The 18,251-nt window shown below is 44.0% G+C and overlaps 1 protein-coding gene across 1 annotated transcript; it reads left to right on the forward strand.

The window, feature by feature from the left end:
- The first annotated feature begins 510 nt into the window (after positions 1 to 510).
- On the forward strand, positions 511 to 16,360 carry LOC144276002 (ficolin-1-like). Its single transcript, XM_077835800.1, has 10 exons — positions 511 to 592; positions 2,114 to 2,227; positions 4,645 to 4,698; positions 5,152 to 5,187; positions 6,140 to 6,175; positions 7,054 to 7,089; positions 7,907 to 8,034; positions 9,282 to 9,411; positions 10,017 to 10,151; positions 16,113 to 16,360. Exons 1-10 carry the CDS (start codon positions 511 to 513, stop codon positions 16,358 to 16,360), a joined length of 999 nt encoding a protein of 332 aa, XP_077691926.1.
- Positions 16,361 to 18,251: the final 1,891 nt, after the last annotated feature.

Consider the following 18,251-nt stretch of genomic DNA (forward strand, 5'->3'; position numbering starts at 1 on the left):
GTAATAGAGCAGTTGGCGAGTAAATCCACCCAATCCTGCTCTCCTTGTTCTCCCAAAGGATCCCACTGAAGCCAACAGGGGGCTTCGAAGGGATGGAGAAAGTCAGTTTGGGCTCATTATTTGGCACCCTATTTTACTATTTCAGAAGACACATTGACAGGAATCAACTTTGTGAGGAAAGATTCAGACTGGCTCCATTCAATAATCATCATTGCACGATACTGCATTTGCTGTGCGGGGGAAGCAACGGCTGCTAGTCCAGTATTGAATGTCTCCTATCAGGCCATTTAATCAGCTCCAGTTGTGACCGCTGCAGCAAAAAAATCCCAGTGGAAACTGCTGGAATGTGGAGAGTGGGAAGGAGGCGCTGACATGCCGGAGGCAGAGAGTTTTATTTGCTCTAGGCTCTATCGTTATTGCATATAAAAGGCTTAAAGGGACTGAAATATTAAAGGAGAGGAGAAGGTGAGAAGACAAGTGGAGCTGCAATTGCAGAGATCAGCACCAGCCATGGGGAGAACTGCTCTGAAAACTCTCCTCTCTTTACTCTGTCTAGCAGCAACGGTTTGTCAGGCTCAGGACACCTGCCCAGGTGAGTGAAAGACAATCCTGTTCCCAACAGCGTTTCATACTGTGGCTCTTGCCAACCTGGACCCTGGAGAACTGGGAACTGTTCAGGAATGTTTGTTGTCCTACACATCTATAAAGTGCTTTTCCTGCTCATGGTGCTTTTTAAATAATAAAATGAACAGCTTCTTTGTACAAAATTCCTGTGTTGAAATTAATCTATATTGCAGAAGTGCACAACACAAACTTGAGGTGTTCAGTAAATAGGACAGTTTTTGCAAACCATGTTGTGAAAATGTTGTCTCTTGTCTTCATTGAGATTCTTCAATATTTGACTTGACCGCTTCTCCTTCATGCTCATTTACTGTCTTCTAACCTCTCTATGTTGCTGCTGGAATCTCTCTGTCTAAAGCTCCCATCTCCTTTGCTAATTGGGGCCAAAGCCTTTTTAATCTGGTGACTGACCGACCCACACAGGGAGATGAGCTAAATTCTGGAAAATAAAATCTCAATCTTCAAAGCTCAGAGTGAGACTATGATTTCAGATCCCTCTGCTTTTTAAAATTCACGTTTACCTAATTAAGATGAAATTTATAAAATCACAACTGTTGTGTATCTATCACCGCAAATCCACTACACAATTCTTTCCATGTCAACACTTTCATTTCTGCACTTTGGGTTGACAATCCAGCAGCATTTGAAGGTTTATTTTAATATTATTTCAGTGCAGCATTTCATTTTCTTACATTCATGAACATTTTGAAAATCATTTGCTATGTACAATTTCTACCCAAAAAGTTCCAAAATTGGACAAGTGGAGTTCCTATATCACAGGAAATATAAACCATTTCCCCACTTTGTTTACCTCAAAAATGTTTACATCGATGGAACTCAATACCGTTGACAGGTGTGTTTCTATTTTTCTTCACTGATGTGCCTATTAATAATTTTAAATCTCACAATGTGTATAATATGGAGAGGGGACTGTTAGGTTAAAAAACATATTTAATTCTTTCAAATGTATTACCTGTGTTTGTAAGAGCAACTGTTTTTTAAATTAATTTACTTTTGGACAGTTTTTCACTGAATGGCAGCTATTTGTTTTTCCTTTGCATTTCATTCCGCTTGCATAATAAGAACTGACTAGTCAGTGTCACTTTTGTTTCTCTGTAGTTAACTAATTCTCATGAACTGACACAATGCTGCAATGGTCGGGTTGCAAATACTGCAGAGGGATGTGTACATCAAAATTAAGTCTGAAGTGATTTCTTTTAAATACAAATATTTAATAACTTCTTTTTAACTTTTGCTTTCACTATAACTTAAAACAAAGACTAATAGTAATAACCCCCAACTTTTAATATTAGGGCATTGTCTCTGAAATGCATAAAACTGAAAAAAATATTGGATTTATCACCAATAGAGAAAAAAATCAAGGAACTATCTAGCCTTTCATTTGCTGGTTTTATCCCTCTGGATTTCTGCAGAATGTTTCAGGTCCTGAGAAGCTAACAATCATTGATTATGGGTTCATTTCTTTCCCCAGAGGTGAGGGTAGTGGGTCTCAACGGTACCGAGAAACTCACCATTATGCAAGGCTGCCCCGGAATTCCAGGTGCTATAGGGCCCAGAGGAGACCAAGGAACTGCAGGAAATACAGGTACTGAATCATAGAATCATAGAATATCAGGGTTGGAAGGGACCTCAGGAGGTCATCTAGTCCAACCCCCTGCTCAAAGCAGGACCAATCCCCAATTAAATCATCCCAGCCAGGGCTTTGACAAGCCTGACCTTAAAAACTTCTAAGGAAGGAGATTCTACCACCTCACTAGGTAACGCATTCCAGTGTTTCACCACCCTCCTAGTGAAAAAGCTTTTCCTAATATCCAACCTAAACCTCCCCCACTGCAACTTGAGACCATTACTCCTTGTCCTGTCCTCTTCTACCACTGAGAATAGTCTAGAACCATCCTCTCTGGAACCACCTCTCAGGTAGTTGAAAGCAGCTATCAAATCCCCCCTCATTCCTCTCTTCTGCAGACTAAACAATCCCAGTTCCCTCAGCCTCTCCTCATAAGTCATGTGTTCTAGACCCCTAATCATTTTTGTTGCTCTTCGCTGGACTCTCTCCAATTTCTCCACATCCTTCTTGTAGTGTGGGGCCCAAAACTGGACACAGTACTCCAGATGAGGCCTCACCAATGTCGAATAGAGGGGAACAATCACGTCCCTCGATCTGCTCGCTATGCCCCTACTTATACATCCCAAAATGCCATTGGCCTTCTTGGCAACAAGGGCACACTGCTGACTCATATCCAGCTTCTCGTCCACTGTCACCCCTAGGTCCTTTTCCGCAGAACTGCTGCCTAGCCATTCAGTCCCTAGTCTGTAGCTGTGCATTGGGTTCTTCTGTCCTAAGTGCAGGACCCTGCACTTATCCTTATTGAACCTCATCAGATTTCTTTTGGCCCAATCCTCCAATTTGTCTAGGTCCCTCTGTATCCTATCCCTGCCCTCCAGCGTATCTACCACTCCTCCCAGTTTAGTATCATCCGCAAATTTGCTGAGAGTGCAATCCACACCATCCTCCAGATCATTTATGAAGATATTGAACAAAACCGGCCCCAGGACCGACCCCTGGGGCACTCCACTTGACACCGGCTGCCAACTAGACATGGAGCCATTGATCACTACCTGTTGAGCCCGACAATCTAGCCAACTTTCTACCCACCTTATAGTGCATTCATCCAGCCCATACTTCTTTAACTTGCTGACAAGAATACTGTGGGAGACCGTGTCAAAAGCTTTGCTAAAGTCAAGAAACAATACATCCACTGCTTTCCCTTCATCCACAGATCCAGTAATCTCATCATAGAAGGCAATTAGATTAGTCAGGCATGACCTTCCCTCGGTGAATCCATGCTGACTGTTCCTGGTCACTTTCCTCTCATGTAAGTGCTTCAGGATTGATTCTTTCAGGACCTGCTCCATGATTTTTCTGGGGACTGAGGTGACGCTGACTGGCCTGTAGTTCCCAGGATCCTCCTTCTTCCCTTTTTTAAAGATTGGCACTACATTAGCCTTTTTCCAGTCATCCGGGACTTCCCCCGTTCGCCACGAGTTTTCAAAGATAATGGCCAATGGCTCTGCAATCACAGCCGCCAATTCCTTTAGCACTCTCGGATGCAACTCGTCCGGCCCCATGGACTTGTGCACGTCCAGCTTTTCTAAATAATCCCTAACCACCTCTTTCTCCACAGAGGGCTGGCCATCTATTCCCCATGTTGTGATGCCCAGTGCAGCAGTCTGGGAGCTGACCTTGTTCGTGAAGACAGAGGCAAAAAAAGCATTGAGTACATTAGCTTTTTCCACATCCTCTGTCACTAGGTTGCCTCTCTCATTCATTAAGGGGCCCACACTTTCCTTGGCTTTCTTCTTGTTGCCAACATACCTGAAGAAACCCTTCTTGTTACTCTTGACATCTCTCGCTAGCTGCAGCTCCAGGTGCGATTTGGCCCTCCTGATTTCATTCCTACATGCCCGAGCAATATTTTTATACTCTTCCCTGGTCATATGTCCAACCTTCCACTTCTTGTAAGCTTCTTTTTTATGTTTAAGATCTGCTAGGATTTCACCGTTAAGCCAAGCTGGTCGCCTGCCATATGAGAATGAGAATCAGCCATGGATGGGGCTGACATAAATGGGAACTACTTTTGTATTATGCTCTGACTTTGGAGATTCCCCTTGATCCTGATATGAGGAAACTCTGCCCAAATCACATAGCAAATCTCCCATGTCCACTGGTAAGGGATTGGAGCTTCAAGCTCTGAAATATTGTCCATTCCCTTTGAGGTATCAGATTGGCAACCAAGTCCTCTGGTGTTTTCCCCATCTCTCTCACTTGTTCACTGTGTGACCTTAGAGATCAGGGACTCCAGGGAGCCAGATGCAGATATATTATTTGAATTTCAACACCAGTGGGTTATTGTAATTCCAGGTTGGAGTGGTGGGTGGGGATTACGTACTCAGTATTTACAATACCTTGGAAAATATTCAGTCAGTTTTCTGTGTTTGCAGGAGAACTGGGACCTCCGGGGTTCCCTGGAAAGGCAGGAAAAGCTGGCCGAAAAGGTAAAGTAACAAAGGGAAGAGAACTTTGTTTTTCTATTAGGTGACCTAAGAACAGGAAATAAGTTTTTAATCAAATATTAGAGCTAGTTATAAATTAGAGCGAGTTATAATACACCAATTCCTATAATATCTGGGCTCCAAAAACCACCATAGAATATCAGGGTTGGAAGGGACCTTAGGAGGTCATCTAGTCCAACCCCCTGCTCAAAGCAGGACCAATCCCCAATTTTTGCCCCGATCCCTAAATGGCCCCCTCAAGGATTGAACACACAACCCCGGGTTTAGCAGGCCAATGCTCAAACCAATGAGCTATCCCTCCCCCTCCATAGCTTCCCTTCACTCTATATTTGACAATAAAGCTTTTATTATTTCAATAGAACTTCAGTTCTGATCCAGTTTCAAGATCTCGCTATCTCTGATCTGTCTTTACTATCTTATTTTTTGTTCAATCAGGAGAAAGAGGTCTTGTTGGCCCCCCTGGAGCGAAAGGTGAGAGACCTCAGATGATTCTTCTCACTGCAGAGCAGGGCACTTTATGCCAAACAAAAGCTGAAATGAAATTGGTTCCGGTTGAACAAGAATGTCCCTTTTTTGTTCTTGTTTAATAGCCAAATGACAAAACAAAACGGTGTTCCAAAATGAAGTGTTGGAACATTTCAAAAATGTTGAAACAAAACTTTTGGAGTATGTGGGAAGGTTTTCTTCTACTTAGCTGAATGTATTTAACAAAATTGACCCCAATTCATGAACTGTTAGAGAGACGGAACTGCATTTTTTGGTGAATAAAATATTAGCTGGAAAAATTTCACCCAGCTCTAATTATAATGTCTGATATGTCACAAGGTCCAGTGCAGTCACAGGAAATAGGTCCCAACTTCAGTATAGACATAGTGTAAGGGTGAAATTCAGCCAATGCAGAAGACAAGACAAGATAAATGCTGTCCTGCGAACCCCAAATGTTTGAAAATCTTGGGTCAGTTTCATCAAAAATCAGGAGACTGTTTTAGAATCATGAGATTATGTACAAATTATAGCTGTGTTGTCCTTTTTATTGCCTTCTGCTTTTTGAGCCTTTAGGGTGCACTGGGGTCACATTTTGAAGATTTGTTCAAAGCCTCAAGGGCTAGAAACTTACTTTTTCTTTCAGACTGAAGGCTGAAATCATGTCATATCCACTGGACCCCAGGCTTTAAGGAAAACAATAGTTATCATGGGACTCATGATAAAATCCTGAGTGTTGGCAACACTGTAAATGCATCACTTAAGTCCCACAAAACACCAGCTTTAACAGATTGTGCAGAATGTAGGTGGCACATAGGCCTTGAACTAGCCCCCTACACCATTACACCCAAGTGATTGCTGCAGTGAAATCTTGAATTATGTAGGTCACCTCCAGGCAAAAGAAGGATCTTATTCTGAGTTTATATTTTAGGAGATAAAGGGGACACGGGAGACCCTGGACCTCCTGGAATACCTGGTGAGACCCTCTGTACTCTCCTTTATACTGAGCACAACATTTCAGTTTTATTTCTGCAGCACTAAAAATTAAGGGGCTTAAAAGGCGTGTTTCTTGAATAGATACCATGTCCACAATAGTTACCATGTCCAAAATATCAATATCAATCCTCCTGTAAGATTTGGGATCTATAAAGAGAGAAATAGCTGTGCCTACAAAAACAGGTGGCCATCCATGTGTTGTAACATCTGGAACAACACTAGCCAGATGACCTTTGGTATGAGAGAGAACAGCTGAAATGTAAGTGAAATCTGTAGATCTGGCTGTGTATCCTAGAGAAGGTTACTTTTGCCTACCTCTCTTTATATTTCCAACATACTGGGAGTGCGGAGTATGAATCACAAAAAAATGGATCTTGTTTAAATGTCCAGTTAAAGGAATGACCACTTTTCTACCAGTACTTTATTTAACTGTTATTCTCCCATTGTCATCTGGAATTTTAAAAAAAAAGTACTGAGTCAAATTCTCAGCTAGCGTAAGCATATATAACTCCCTTGACTTTGTGGGCATTGCTTCTAGTTACTGACCAGCAATTAATTTAGTCTATTAAGGACGAATTCTTAGCCCTGCAAGTAAGAGCCTCATGAGAGGGTTACAAAATAGCGTTGGTACATAATGAGAGCTGTCTTGATGGTTCAGGCTGGAAGGCTCAGATCAGAGGTGTGTGTGAATCCATTAGCACTTGGATTTTCACAATTAAAAACTTGTCTAGTGCATTTTCAAGATAAGGAGTACTTTGCCATCCCAGCTGTCACTGTTGGCCAATTACATAGTTTAAAAGACAGTAGAACATTTTCTGGTTCCATTTCACTTTCTACTGTGTTTCTTTTCGTGACTAGGAGAGGAACTGCTGGAAGACATGCAGTGTCAGAAAGGTGAGAGTTTCTTATGACCACTGAATGTCATCTCATTCCATCCAGAGACCCAAACATGAAAACCCATTAGAGGTAGACAAATTACAAAAAAAATACATCTGTGATTTACCCTATTTGCTATTCTCAAACTATCAGCAAAGAGACTTTAATCTTTTAAAATGAAGGTGTTTAGGTGGCCAGTGAATCTTTTGTGGAAATACATTTCAGCCAGTGGGCTCACTTGCAAACTGTTTGATGTGAGTATTTCTGAGAGTATCTGATATTCTTTGGGGGTGAGTGTTCAACCAAGTCACATAATGACGGGAAGCCCTTCTGACTCAGAGAGGGATTTCAAAATGGCTGCATGGGCACTTCCAGTAGAAGTCTTTGTGCACATTACAGTTTCCATGAGTTTTCAAGATGCTTTGAGCCAATCCTCTATTCAGGTTCCGCTGGTCTCACACAGAACACATGGGGTTGGACAGGTGTTTCCTCTTTCAAACAAAGTTAATACAAACCAGACTGGCACCCTGGAGTCTAAATCATTTGGTTTGCTAACTACAGAGTGTATGAAAAGCCTCGCTAGGTACATACGCTGCTGCTCTAGTAGGTTTCCAAAGATAGAACGCAGAGGAACCACAAACTATTTAAAGGGATACTACCCAATTCCCATATGCTACAGTGTGGAGGAGAGGAGAAGATGACTCAAAGATTCTTTTCCAGTTACCCGATTCTGCAATTCATCTGGCCCTCAGTGCAACATAAAGCAGCCTATGAATCCCTGCTCCAAAGAGAGTTATACAACCAATTTACATATTTCAATTCCTCTTTCAACCAGGAGCAAAGAACTGCAAGGAGCTCTTAGCTAGAGGGAACATCATGAGCGACTGGTACACCATCTACCCCCGTGACTGTAACGCCATGACCGTGCTGTGTGACATGGACACAGATGGTGGAGGATGGATTGTAAGAACAGAGCATAATGAAGCTCATTGGACATTTTTTCTTGAACAACAATTTTCTGTCCCAAGAATGGGAGGTGGCCCTTAGCCAGTGGGTTGCAGCTAGAAGAAAAGCATGCAGACAGAAACTCTGAAGCTGTTAGCTCCCCATGGGTAGCTGAAATAAAAACACAGATACTTCCTGAGCCCTTCTAATCCTCCCTAGTCCTTGTCAAATTCTCCAGATACCTTGGTTGTGAACACAATGGGTTCCATGGAGGGAACTCAGAGCTTTAGAGTCAAAAAGACCCCAACTGAGGAGACATTTGTCACTGCTCTGACACAGGTTTCCCTTCTCCTGGCTATTCTCTGCCTGGCTCTCAGAGCCTTCTCAATAGCTGCCCAGACTCCAGAACCAGATTTTCTTCTTCCTTCCACATCTGTCACAGGCATGATGCATCAGCTGCTCTCTCAAGTGTACAGAGAGCATTCTAGGGAGATGAGGAGACGAGGGATTTGAACCCTGAATGTATCTCACATTTAAACCTTCCAATTTATTATTGTGCTTATTTATATCCCAGTCGTGCCTAGAGAATCTGATGAAGATCAGGGTCCCATTGCACTGGGTGCTGAACACACATACTGAGAGACAGCCCATGTCCTTTGCAGCTCATAGTCTCCATAGACAAGGCAGTCCAGAGAGAAAGCAGAGGTGATGTGACTTACTCAAGTGGCAAAACTGGGTATAGAACCCAGGTCTCCTAATTGCCAGTCCAGTGCTGTAGATTTCGGCCCATGTGATCCTTTAATCTAGTGCTGTTGCTGCCAAGATTTAATATGACAAGCCTCCCTCTGCGATAGTCACCTGAGGCTGAAATAGATCTCACCACGTTAAATCTCATTCAATGATTTACAGTCTCAGAGTTTCTGGTTTTTTGCTCTAGTAGAATCATAGAATCATAGAATATCAGGGTTGGAAGGGACCTCAGGAGGTCATCTAGTCCAACTCCCTGCTCAAAGCAGGACCAATTCCCAACTAAATCATCCCAGCCAGGGCTTTGTCAAGCCTGACCTTAAAACCTTCAAAGGAAGGCGATTCCACCACCTCCCTAGGTAACGCATTCCAGGGCTTCAACACCCTCCTAATGAAAAAGTTTTTCCTAATATCCAACCTCAACCTCCCCCACTGCAACTTGAGACCATTACTCCTCATTCTGTAGGATGGAAAACAATGTGGGATTTCCCAGCTGAGAACCTCCTGTTTCCCTGCAGGTGTTCCAGAGACGGGTGGATGGCTCCATGGATTTTTACCGTGACTGGAATTCATACAAGAGAGGTTTTGGCAGCCGGATGTCAGAATTTTGGCTGGGGAACGACAATATCCACCTGCTGACATCCCTTGGTAAAGACATCACTGATGCATTCTTTTCCTTACAGCAACCTTCTCCACCAAGTTTTGTTCCCACACTTTAGCCACGGACACAGGGTATAGAGTTGTACTATCGGTAGAGGTAACACTTCCGCTGCAGACACCCCTTCCTGTTCCTTACAGCCCAGTCCTGCCACACAGAGCTACTGAAGCCAATAATGCTGTGGTAGATGGGCTGGATCCAGTCATGATTCCTGGAGCAGCATTTTGTCCTTGGGTGGTTCGCCCACAGTACAGCAATAAGGGATGCTACAGCCTGGATGAGGTCATCGATTCTGAACTACCTTTGCAAAGCATAACATGGAGCAGATTTTTAATAGGGAGGTCAGGTTGGTGGATGGACATTAAATTGATAAAGTCGATAGGAAGATATTGGCTTGATGCAAGAATCAGTGGGTGGAATTCTGTGATGTGTGTGATGCAGGCAATTCAAACTAGATGATCATAATGGTCCCAACATAAGGGAGCCTGATTTGTGTGTAGAGCCTTTAGGGGCTTGTGCAATAGAAACAATCAATAACAGTAATAAACACTAATGGAAGGTGCTGAACATTTTGCTTTCAAATTGTTTTCTAAAGGTCCAAATGAGCTTCGCGTCGATCTCAGAGATTTTGGCACCAACTATCAATTTGCTCTCTTCTCATCATTCAAAATTACAGGGGAGAATGAGAAATACAAGCTGATCCTTGGAGACTTTGTGAATGGCACTGCAGGTAGGTTCTGAGCTTATCCTTTACCCTTTGTAGCAGATGGAAAAATGTAAAGCAAAAGTGATGCAGAATATTCAGGTTTCAGAGTAGCAGCCGTGTTAGTCTGTATCTGCGAAAAGAAAAGGAGGACTTGTGGCACCTTAGAGACTAACCAATTTATTTGAGCATAAGCTTTCGTGAGCTACAGCTCACTTCATCCTAGGCATTCAGAATATTCAGTGGCAGAAGCAAAAGGCGAGGTAATCTGTGGAGGTGATGTCTGTCAGGAAACATCAGTTATTCTGCAACTGAAGTATTATAGGAGGAATACAAGGTCTAGTGACTACAAAACATATAGTATAATATGGATAGCCTGCCTACTGCTGGTTGCTTTCCTACATTAGACCTTAATGCCCCATAGAAATATCTGAATTAAACTAAGTAGGCACACCAGGATTGGTACAAGTCACTGCGTGGGTAGATAAGCCCCATTTCAAGCAATCGATGCATTCCAGACTCTTGGATACCAGAGACAGGAATATTCTGTGGCATGCAGAGTCTACTACACATCACTGCAGGATTACTTAGGCACACCCACAAGCCCACTAGGGAGAAGGGTTTTAAACTAGATTTAAAAGTGCAGGTGACAAAAACCAAGAGTTAAGCATAAAAAAGGGCCACCTTAACAGAAGGCTAGATTTGGGGCGGGGGGAGCATGTACGGTCAGAGGAGGAAGAAGTGGGAAATCAGTAAAGAAATCTGCTCAGCATCTCAGATACCGAAATGTAAATGCCAGGCGGATGGGTAATAAACAGGAAGAACTGGAAGGATTGCAAGTGGCAGACTCAAGTTGCAGCGGGGGAAGTTTAGCTTGGATATTAGGAAAAACTTTTTCACTAGGAGGGTGGTGAAGCACTGGAATGGGTTACCTAGAGAGGTGGTGGAATCTCCTTCATAGAATCATAGAATATCAGGGTTGGAAGGGACTCCAGAAGGTCATCTAGTCCAACCCCCTGCTCGAAGCAGGACCAATTCCCAGTTAAATCATCCCAGCCAGGGCTTTGTCAAGCCTGACCTTAAAAACCTCTAAGGAAGGAGATTCTACCACCTCCCTAGGTAACGCATTCCAGTGTTTCACCACCCTCTTAGTGAAAAAGTTTTTCCTAATATCCAATCTAAACCTCCCCCACTGCAACTTGAGACCATTACTCCTCGTTCTGTCATCTGCTACCATTGAGAACAGTCTAGAGCCATCCTCTTTGGAACCCCCTTTCAGGTAGTTGAAAGCAGCTATCAAATCCCCCCTCATTCTTCTCTTCTGCAGGCTAAACAATCCCAGCTCCCTCAGCCTCTCCTCATAAGTCATGTGTTCTAGACCCCTAATCATTTTTGTTGCCCTTCGCTGGACTCTCTCCAATTTCTCCACATCCTTCTTGTAGTGTGGGGCCCAAAACTGGACACAGTACTCCAGATGAGGCCTCACCAATGTCGAATAGAAGGGAACGATCACATCCCTCGATCTGCTCGCTATGCCCCTACTTATACATCCCAAAATGCCATTGGCCTTCTTGGCAACAAGGGCACACTGCTGACTCATATCCAGCTTCTCGTCCACTGTCACCCCTAGGTCCTTTTCTGCAGAACTGCTGCCTAGCCATTCGGTCCCTAGTCTGTAGCGGTGCATTGGATTCTTCCATCCTAAGTGCAGGACCCTGCACTTATCCTTATTGAACCTCATCAGATTTCTTTTGGCCCAATCCTCCAATTTGTCTAGGTCCTTCTGTATCCTATCCCTCCCCTCCAGCGTATCTACCACTCCTCCCAGTTTAGTATCATCTGCAAATTTGCTGAGAGTGCAATCCACACCATCTTCCAGATCATTTATGAAGATATTGAACAAAACCGGCCCCAGGACCGACCCTTGGGGCACTCCACTTGATACCGGCTGCCAACTAGACATGGAGCCATTGATCACTACCCGTTGAGCCCGACAATCTAGCCAGCTTTCTACCCACCTTATAGTGCATTCATCCAGCCCATACTTCCTTAACTTGCTGACAAGAATACTGTGGGAGACCGTGTCAAAAACTTTGCTAAAGTCAAGAAACAATACATCCACTGCTTTCCCTTCATCCACAGAACCAGTAATCTCATCATAAAAGGCGATTAGATTAGTCAGGCATGACCTTCCCTTGGTGAATCTATGCTGGCTGTTCCTGATCACTTTCCTCTCATGCAAGTGCTTCAGGATTGATTCTTTGAGGACCTGCTCCATGATTTTTCCAGGGACTGAGGTGAGGCTGACTGGCCTGTAGTTCCCAGGATCCTCCTTCTTCCCTTTTTTAAAGATTGGCACTACATTAGCCTTTTTCCAGTCATCCGGGACTTCCCCGGTTCGCCACGAGTTTTCAAAGATAATGGCCAATGGCTCTGCAATCACAGCCGCCAATTCCTTCAGCACTCTCGGATGCAACTCTTCCGGCCCCATGGACTTGTGCACGTCCAGCTTTTCTAAATAGTCCCTAACCACCTCTATCTCCACAGAGGGCTGGCCATCTCTTCCCCATTTTGTGATCCCCAGTGCAGCAGTCTGGGAGCTGACCTTGTTCGTGAAGACAGAGGCAAAAAAAGCATTGAGTACATTAGCTTTTTCCACATCCTCTGTCACTAGGTTGCCTCTCTCATTCATTAAGGGGCCCACACTTTCCTTGGCTTTCTTCTTGTTGCCAACATACCTGAAGAAACCCTTCTTGTTACTCTTGACATCTCTTGCTAGCTGCAGCTCCAGGTGCGATTTGGCCCTCCTGATATGATTCCTACATGCCCGAGCAATATTTTTATACTCTTCCCTGGTCATATGTCCAACCTTCCACTTCTTGTAAGCTTCTTTTTTATGTTTAAGATCCGCTAGGATTTCACCATTAAGCCAAGCTGGTCGCCTGCCATATTTACTATTCTTTCGACTCATTGGGATGGTTTGTCCCTGTAACCTCAACAGGGATTCCTTGAAATACAGCCAGCCTTAATACATCCTTAGAGGTTGTTAAGGCCTGGCTTCACAAAGCGCTAGCTGGGATGATTTAGTTGGGGATTGGTCCTGCTTTGAGCAGGGGGTTGGACTAGATGACCTCCTGAGGTCCCTTCCAAACCTGATATTCTATGATTAGCATAGTAGGAGAATTGCTACTTAAGTGGCATCACAGAAACTGGGTGCGATAAGTCTCATTACTGGAATATTGGTATAGTGGGGTATAGCTTGTTTAGGAGAGACAGACAGGGTAAAAAAGGGAGGAGGTGTAGAATTATACAGCAAGAATATATAAATTTGTTCTCTGCTCCAAGCATACCAATTGATAGTCTCTGGGTAAAGAGAAAAAGGGTAAAAAATAGAAGTGACCTCTTGCTACACGTGTACTATAGTAATGGGGGACTTTAACTACCCAGACGTTTGTTAGAAAAGTAATACAGAAAAACACAACATTTCTGATAAGTCCTTGGAATGTGTTGGGGACACCATTTTCTGGAGGAAGTAACCAGGAGGAACAGCCATTATAAACTTAATTCTGACTAACAAGGAGGAATTGGGAGTGAATCTGAAGGCGGAAGACAATTTGGGTGAAAGTGATCATGAAATCACAGATTTCTTTATTCTGAGAAAGGAAGGACTAAAAACAGTAGAAGAAGGACAATGGTATTCAAAACAGCAGACTTTAACAAATTCGGAGAACTGATGGATTAGGTCCTGTGGGAAGACAATCTGGGGAAAATGGAGTTCAGGAAAAAGAGGTTCTTTAAATACATTAGCAGCAAGAGAAAGATGAAGGAAAGTGTAGTTCCTCAACTTAGCAGGAATGGAGAGGTAATAACTCGTGACATCAAGAAGGCTCAGGTGTTTCATGGCTAGTGTGCTTCAGTCTTCACTAAAAAAGTTACTGGTGATGACATACTCAACACACTATTAACAACAAAGGGGAAGGAATGAAAGCCCATATAGGAGGGAAAAGGTTAAAGAATATTTAGATAAGTTTGAAGTATTCAAGTCAGCAGGGCCTGATGAAACTTATATTAGGGGAATTAAAGAGCCAGCCGAAACAATCTCAGAATCATTAATAATTATCTGGAGAACTCTTGAAGGATGAGAGAGGTCCCAGAAGACTGGAGAACAGCAAACATCATACCTATCTTTAAAAGGGGGAACAAACAGGACCCAGGGAACTGTAGGCCAGTCAGCCTAACTTTGATACCTGGAAAGACACTCACTCAAATTATTAAACAATCAATTTCTAAGCACCTGCAGGACATTAGGATTAATTAGCAATAACCACCATGGATTTCTCATGAACACATCCTGACAAACCAATTTAATTCCCTTCTTGAGAGGGTTATTGGCTTAGTGGATAAGGAGAAAGCAGTAGAGATGATATATTTTGATTTTAGTAACACTTTTGACCAAATCCCACATGACATTTGGAATAAGCAAACTAGGGAAATGCAGTCTGGATGAAATTACCATAACGTGGGTGCATAACTGGTTGAAAGACTGTACTCGAGTAGTTATCAATGTTTTGCTGTCAAACTGGGAGTGTGTATTTAATGGGGTTCTGCAGCGGTCAGTCCTGGGTCCGGTAGTCGTCAATATTTTCATTAATGAGCTGGATAATTGAGTGGAGGACATGCTTATAAAATCTGCAGATGGCACCAAGCTGGGCGGGGTTGCAAGCACTTTGGAGGACAGAATTAGAATGCAAAATGACCTTGGCAAATTGAAGAATTGGTCTGAATTCAACAAGATGAAATTCAGTAAAGACAAGTGCAAAGTGATTCACTTAGGAAGGACAAATCAAATGCACAACTTCAGAATGGAGAATAACTGGCTTGGCGGTAGTACTGCTGAAAAAGAATTGGCATTTAGAGCGGATCGCAAATTGAATCTGAGTCAACAATGTGATGCAGTTGCACGACAAGCTAATACCATTCTGGGGTGTATTTACAAGAGTGTGGCATGTAAGAAACAGTAGGGAATTGTCCTGCTCTCCTCAGCACTGGTGAGAGGCCTCAGCCAGAGAACAGTGTCCAATTCTGGGCACCTCACTTTAGGAAAGATGTGGATAAATTGAAGAGAGTTCAGAGGAGAGCAACAAGAATGATAATAGGTTTAGAAAACCTGACCTATGAGGAAAAGTTTAAAAACTGATGATGTGTAGTCCTGAGAAAACAAGACTGGGGGGGGGGGGGAGGAATCTGGTAACAGTCTTTAAATACGTTAAGAGCTGTTATAAAGAGGACTGTGATCAATTGTTTTCTATGTCCACTGAAGGTAGGACAAGAAGTAATGGACTTAATCTGCGGTAAAGAGAACTAAATCAGAATTAGAATTAAATTTCTAAGTATAAGGGTAGTTAAACTTTGGAATAGGTTTCTAACAGAGGGTGTGAAATCTGCATCACTGGAAGTTTTAAAGAACAGGTTGGGCAAACACCTCTCAGGGACAGTCTAGATTTACTTGGTGCTACTTCAGCCCAGAGGGTTTGACTTGATGACTTCTCAAGGTCCCTTCATGCCTGACATGTCTATGATTCTGTGATTCTATGATCCTGAATCTTCAGCAGGCTCCTGGCTCAGCTATTAGTGTTAGGAGCACATTGGGCTCACATTAGACCATCACAATGGTGTAAACTGATTTCAGGACACCGAAGGACTGAGCACATTGACTGCAATGAGTTACTCTGGATCAATAGTGGTGTAACTGAGATCCAAATATGGCCTGGTGAAAAATATTCCTCACTGGAAGTAGAACTGCAGTCTCTCTCCTGCACCCAAGGAAGAGTTCTGCTGTGGGGTGAAAGGAGAAATTTAGTAACTCCACTGCAGAGCCACCAGGCTGGGCTGTGGGAACTGAGCTGTAAAAAATAAACAATAAGAGATTATCTCATCCACCTTGTCTCTGTAAAAACATGTAATAAACAAACCCAATTGTTTCCACAGGGGATTCCTTAACTGAACACAATGGTATGATGTTTACAACCTACGACCATGACAACGACTTGTCTGTACTTAACTGTGCTGAAGCCTTTAAAGGGTCCTGGTGGTACAAGGATTGTCATGTGTCCAACCTGAACGGATTATACCTGAGTGGAGCCCATGAAAACTATGGTGCTGGGGTGAATTGGTCTACAGGCAAAGGGCACCAGTACTCCTACTGGCTGTCGGAGATGAAAATCAGGCCCGCGTAGCCAATCAGGGAGGCAGTTATAATAATTATACTGAGCTCTTATATAGCATTATAGGCCTGTCATAATGAACATTAATCTGAAGATGACACTAAAGATCTTTTCTTTATGCACCAGCCACGAGGGGGCAGACATCATCATAGACACTTACCCAGCGCAGTGCACTAGGACTAGAGCCGGTAAAAAAAGATTAAAATAGTTTGGGGGGGGCGGGAATGGAATGTCTAAGTTGTTTTCATTGCAAAGGGTTCTAAATAAACCCATTTTTGCAGACTGTTTTCATTCCTCTCCCTGATATGTAGGACCAGACAGTGTTTTATTTTCTCCTTTAAAAAAACACCTGGCTTTCTGTAAAGAAACAAGTGTGGTTGTTACCCTGAGAACATTTTCAAAAAGAATTGCTGAAACCATTTTAAAAAATTGATTTTTTTCCCTGCCAAACAAAACATTACAACCACATCAGTGATATGTCATGAAAAATGTCATATTTTTTTTAAAAAGTTTGTTTGTCCACAGAAGAGCTCATAATTCGAGAAATGTCAGCCAGCTCTGTCTAGGTTATGTCTCCTCTTCTGCATGGCTCTGCTGTCTCTTGATTCCATTACCAGAAGCACCACGACAGCTCCTACCACTGCCATGCAATTCTTCCTGTGGTGTTCGGGACTCATTACCCTCAGATGCTGCGTCTGCCTCTGGAGAACCTTCCCCTCTGTCAATAAAGCAAGGGCTGCTCAATGAGTTCCACGTCTCAGATTTGTTTGTACACACAAGACAGTTCAATAGCATTGAAGCCCAAGTGTGCCTGGCCCTGCATTGTGAACATTGTGGGCAGAGCGTGCCCTGGGCAGAAGGGGACATTATTTGCCTGGCTACCCTGGGGAGTGCAAGAGAGGGGAGCTACCTCTGCCAGCAGCATTGTGGCTGCAGAAGGGTCATGTCGAAATAGAGTGAGGGTGGAAATAGAAAAGCACTGAGACGATCTCGGGCTAACCCTGCACTAGAAAGTCCCATCGCCCAGCCCATGGTGCCTTGTGAGGCAGAACAGGCCATAATCTCCCCTCGTTATGATGGTATTATTCCCAGCGGAAGATTTAACTGTCAGCAAGGTCAGCAAATGCTGACTGGACTCCAAGTCCAACATCTCCCCCCCCGCGTCTCCGTCTCTCCCTGTGCCATGGCAGAGGAACAAAAAGATGGGCACCAATGCAGGCAGGGCCGGCTTAGGGGAGGGCCACCTTGGTGACTGCTTTAAAGGCCATGGTGAAGGGGGGCGTTGTGCAGAAGTGTGCACTGCCAATGTAGAGTCAGAAACTGCTCCCAGCTGCCAGGTCAGTGCTGCGTGGGGGGGGCATCCATGGGGGAGCGGTGACACAGAAATACTACTCCCCCACTGCCCCCCACATTCCTTCAAACCCCCAGAGGGCTGTGTGGGGAGGAGTGACACCAAGCACTCCATGCACCCTGGTCACTTTCCTCACCTGGACTGTGCTGTGAGGTGAGCATCAGCAGCTGCTGCTCTCTTCCCTCCTGGCTGAGTAAGGGAAGGGCAAAATGACCTGGATGCAGGGAGCCCTGACTTCGCTCCTTGCTCCCCTCCAGCCCCCAAGCGGTGCATGGAGGAGCAGCGTTCAAAGGGGGAAGCAAGCAGCAAGGCCAGCTGCTCTATGCATCCATGTCAGTTTCCCCATGTGGGTGCAGGAGGGGGTGCAGGCGTTAGGGGCGCAAGGGTTAAGGGTGCAAAGGGGGATGGGGAGCCTGGGAGTCCACAGCGGCTAGAGGCACCAAAATATAAGTTCGTCCAGGGTGCCATTTTCCTGAAGGCCAGCCCTGGGTGCAGGTTTTTATTGTGGACCCCCATATGCCACCACAAGTCCCACATTCTCTCTTCCCTCAT

The sequence above is a fragment of the Eretmochelys imbricata genome, chromosome 16, assembly GCF_965152235.1.
Source record: "Eretmochelys imbricata isolate rEreImb1 chromosome 16, rEreImb1.hap1, whole genome shotgun sequence".
Taxonomy (NCBI): Eukaryota; Metazoa; Chordata; order Testudines; family Cheloniidae; genus Eretmochelys; species Eretmochelys imbricata.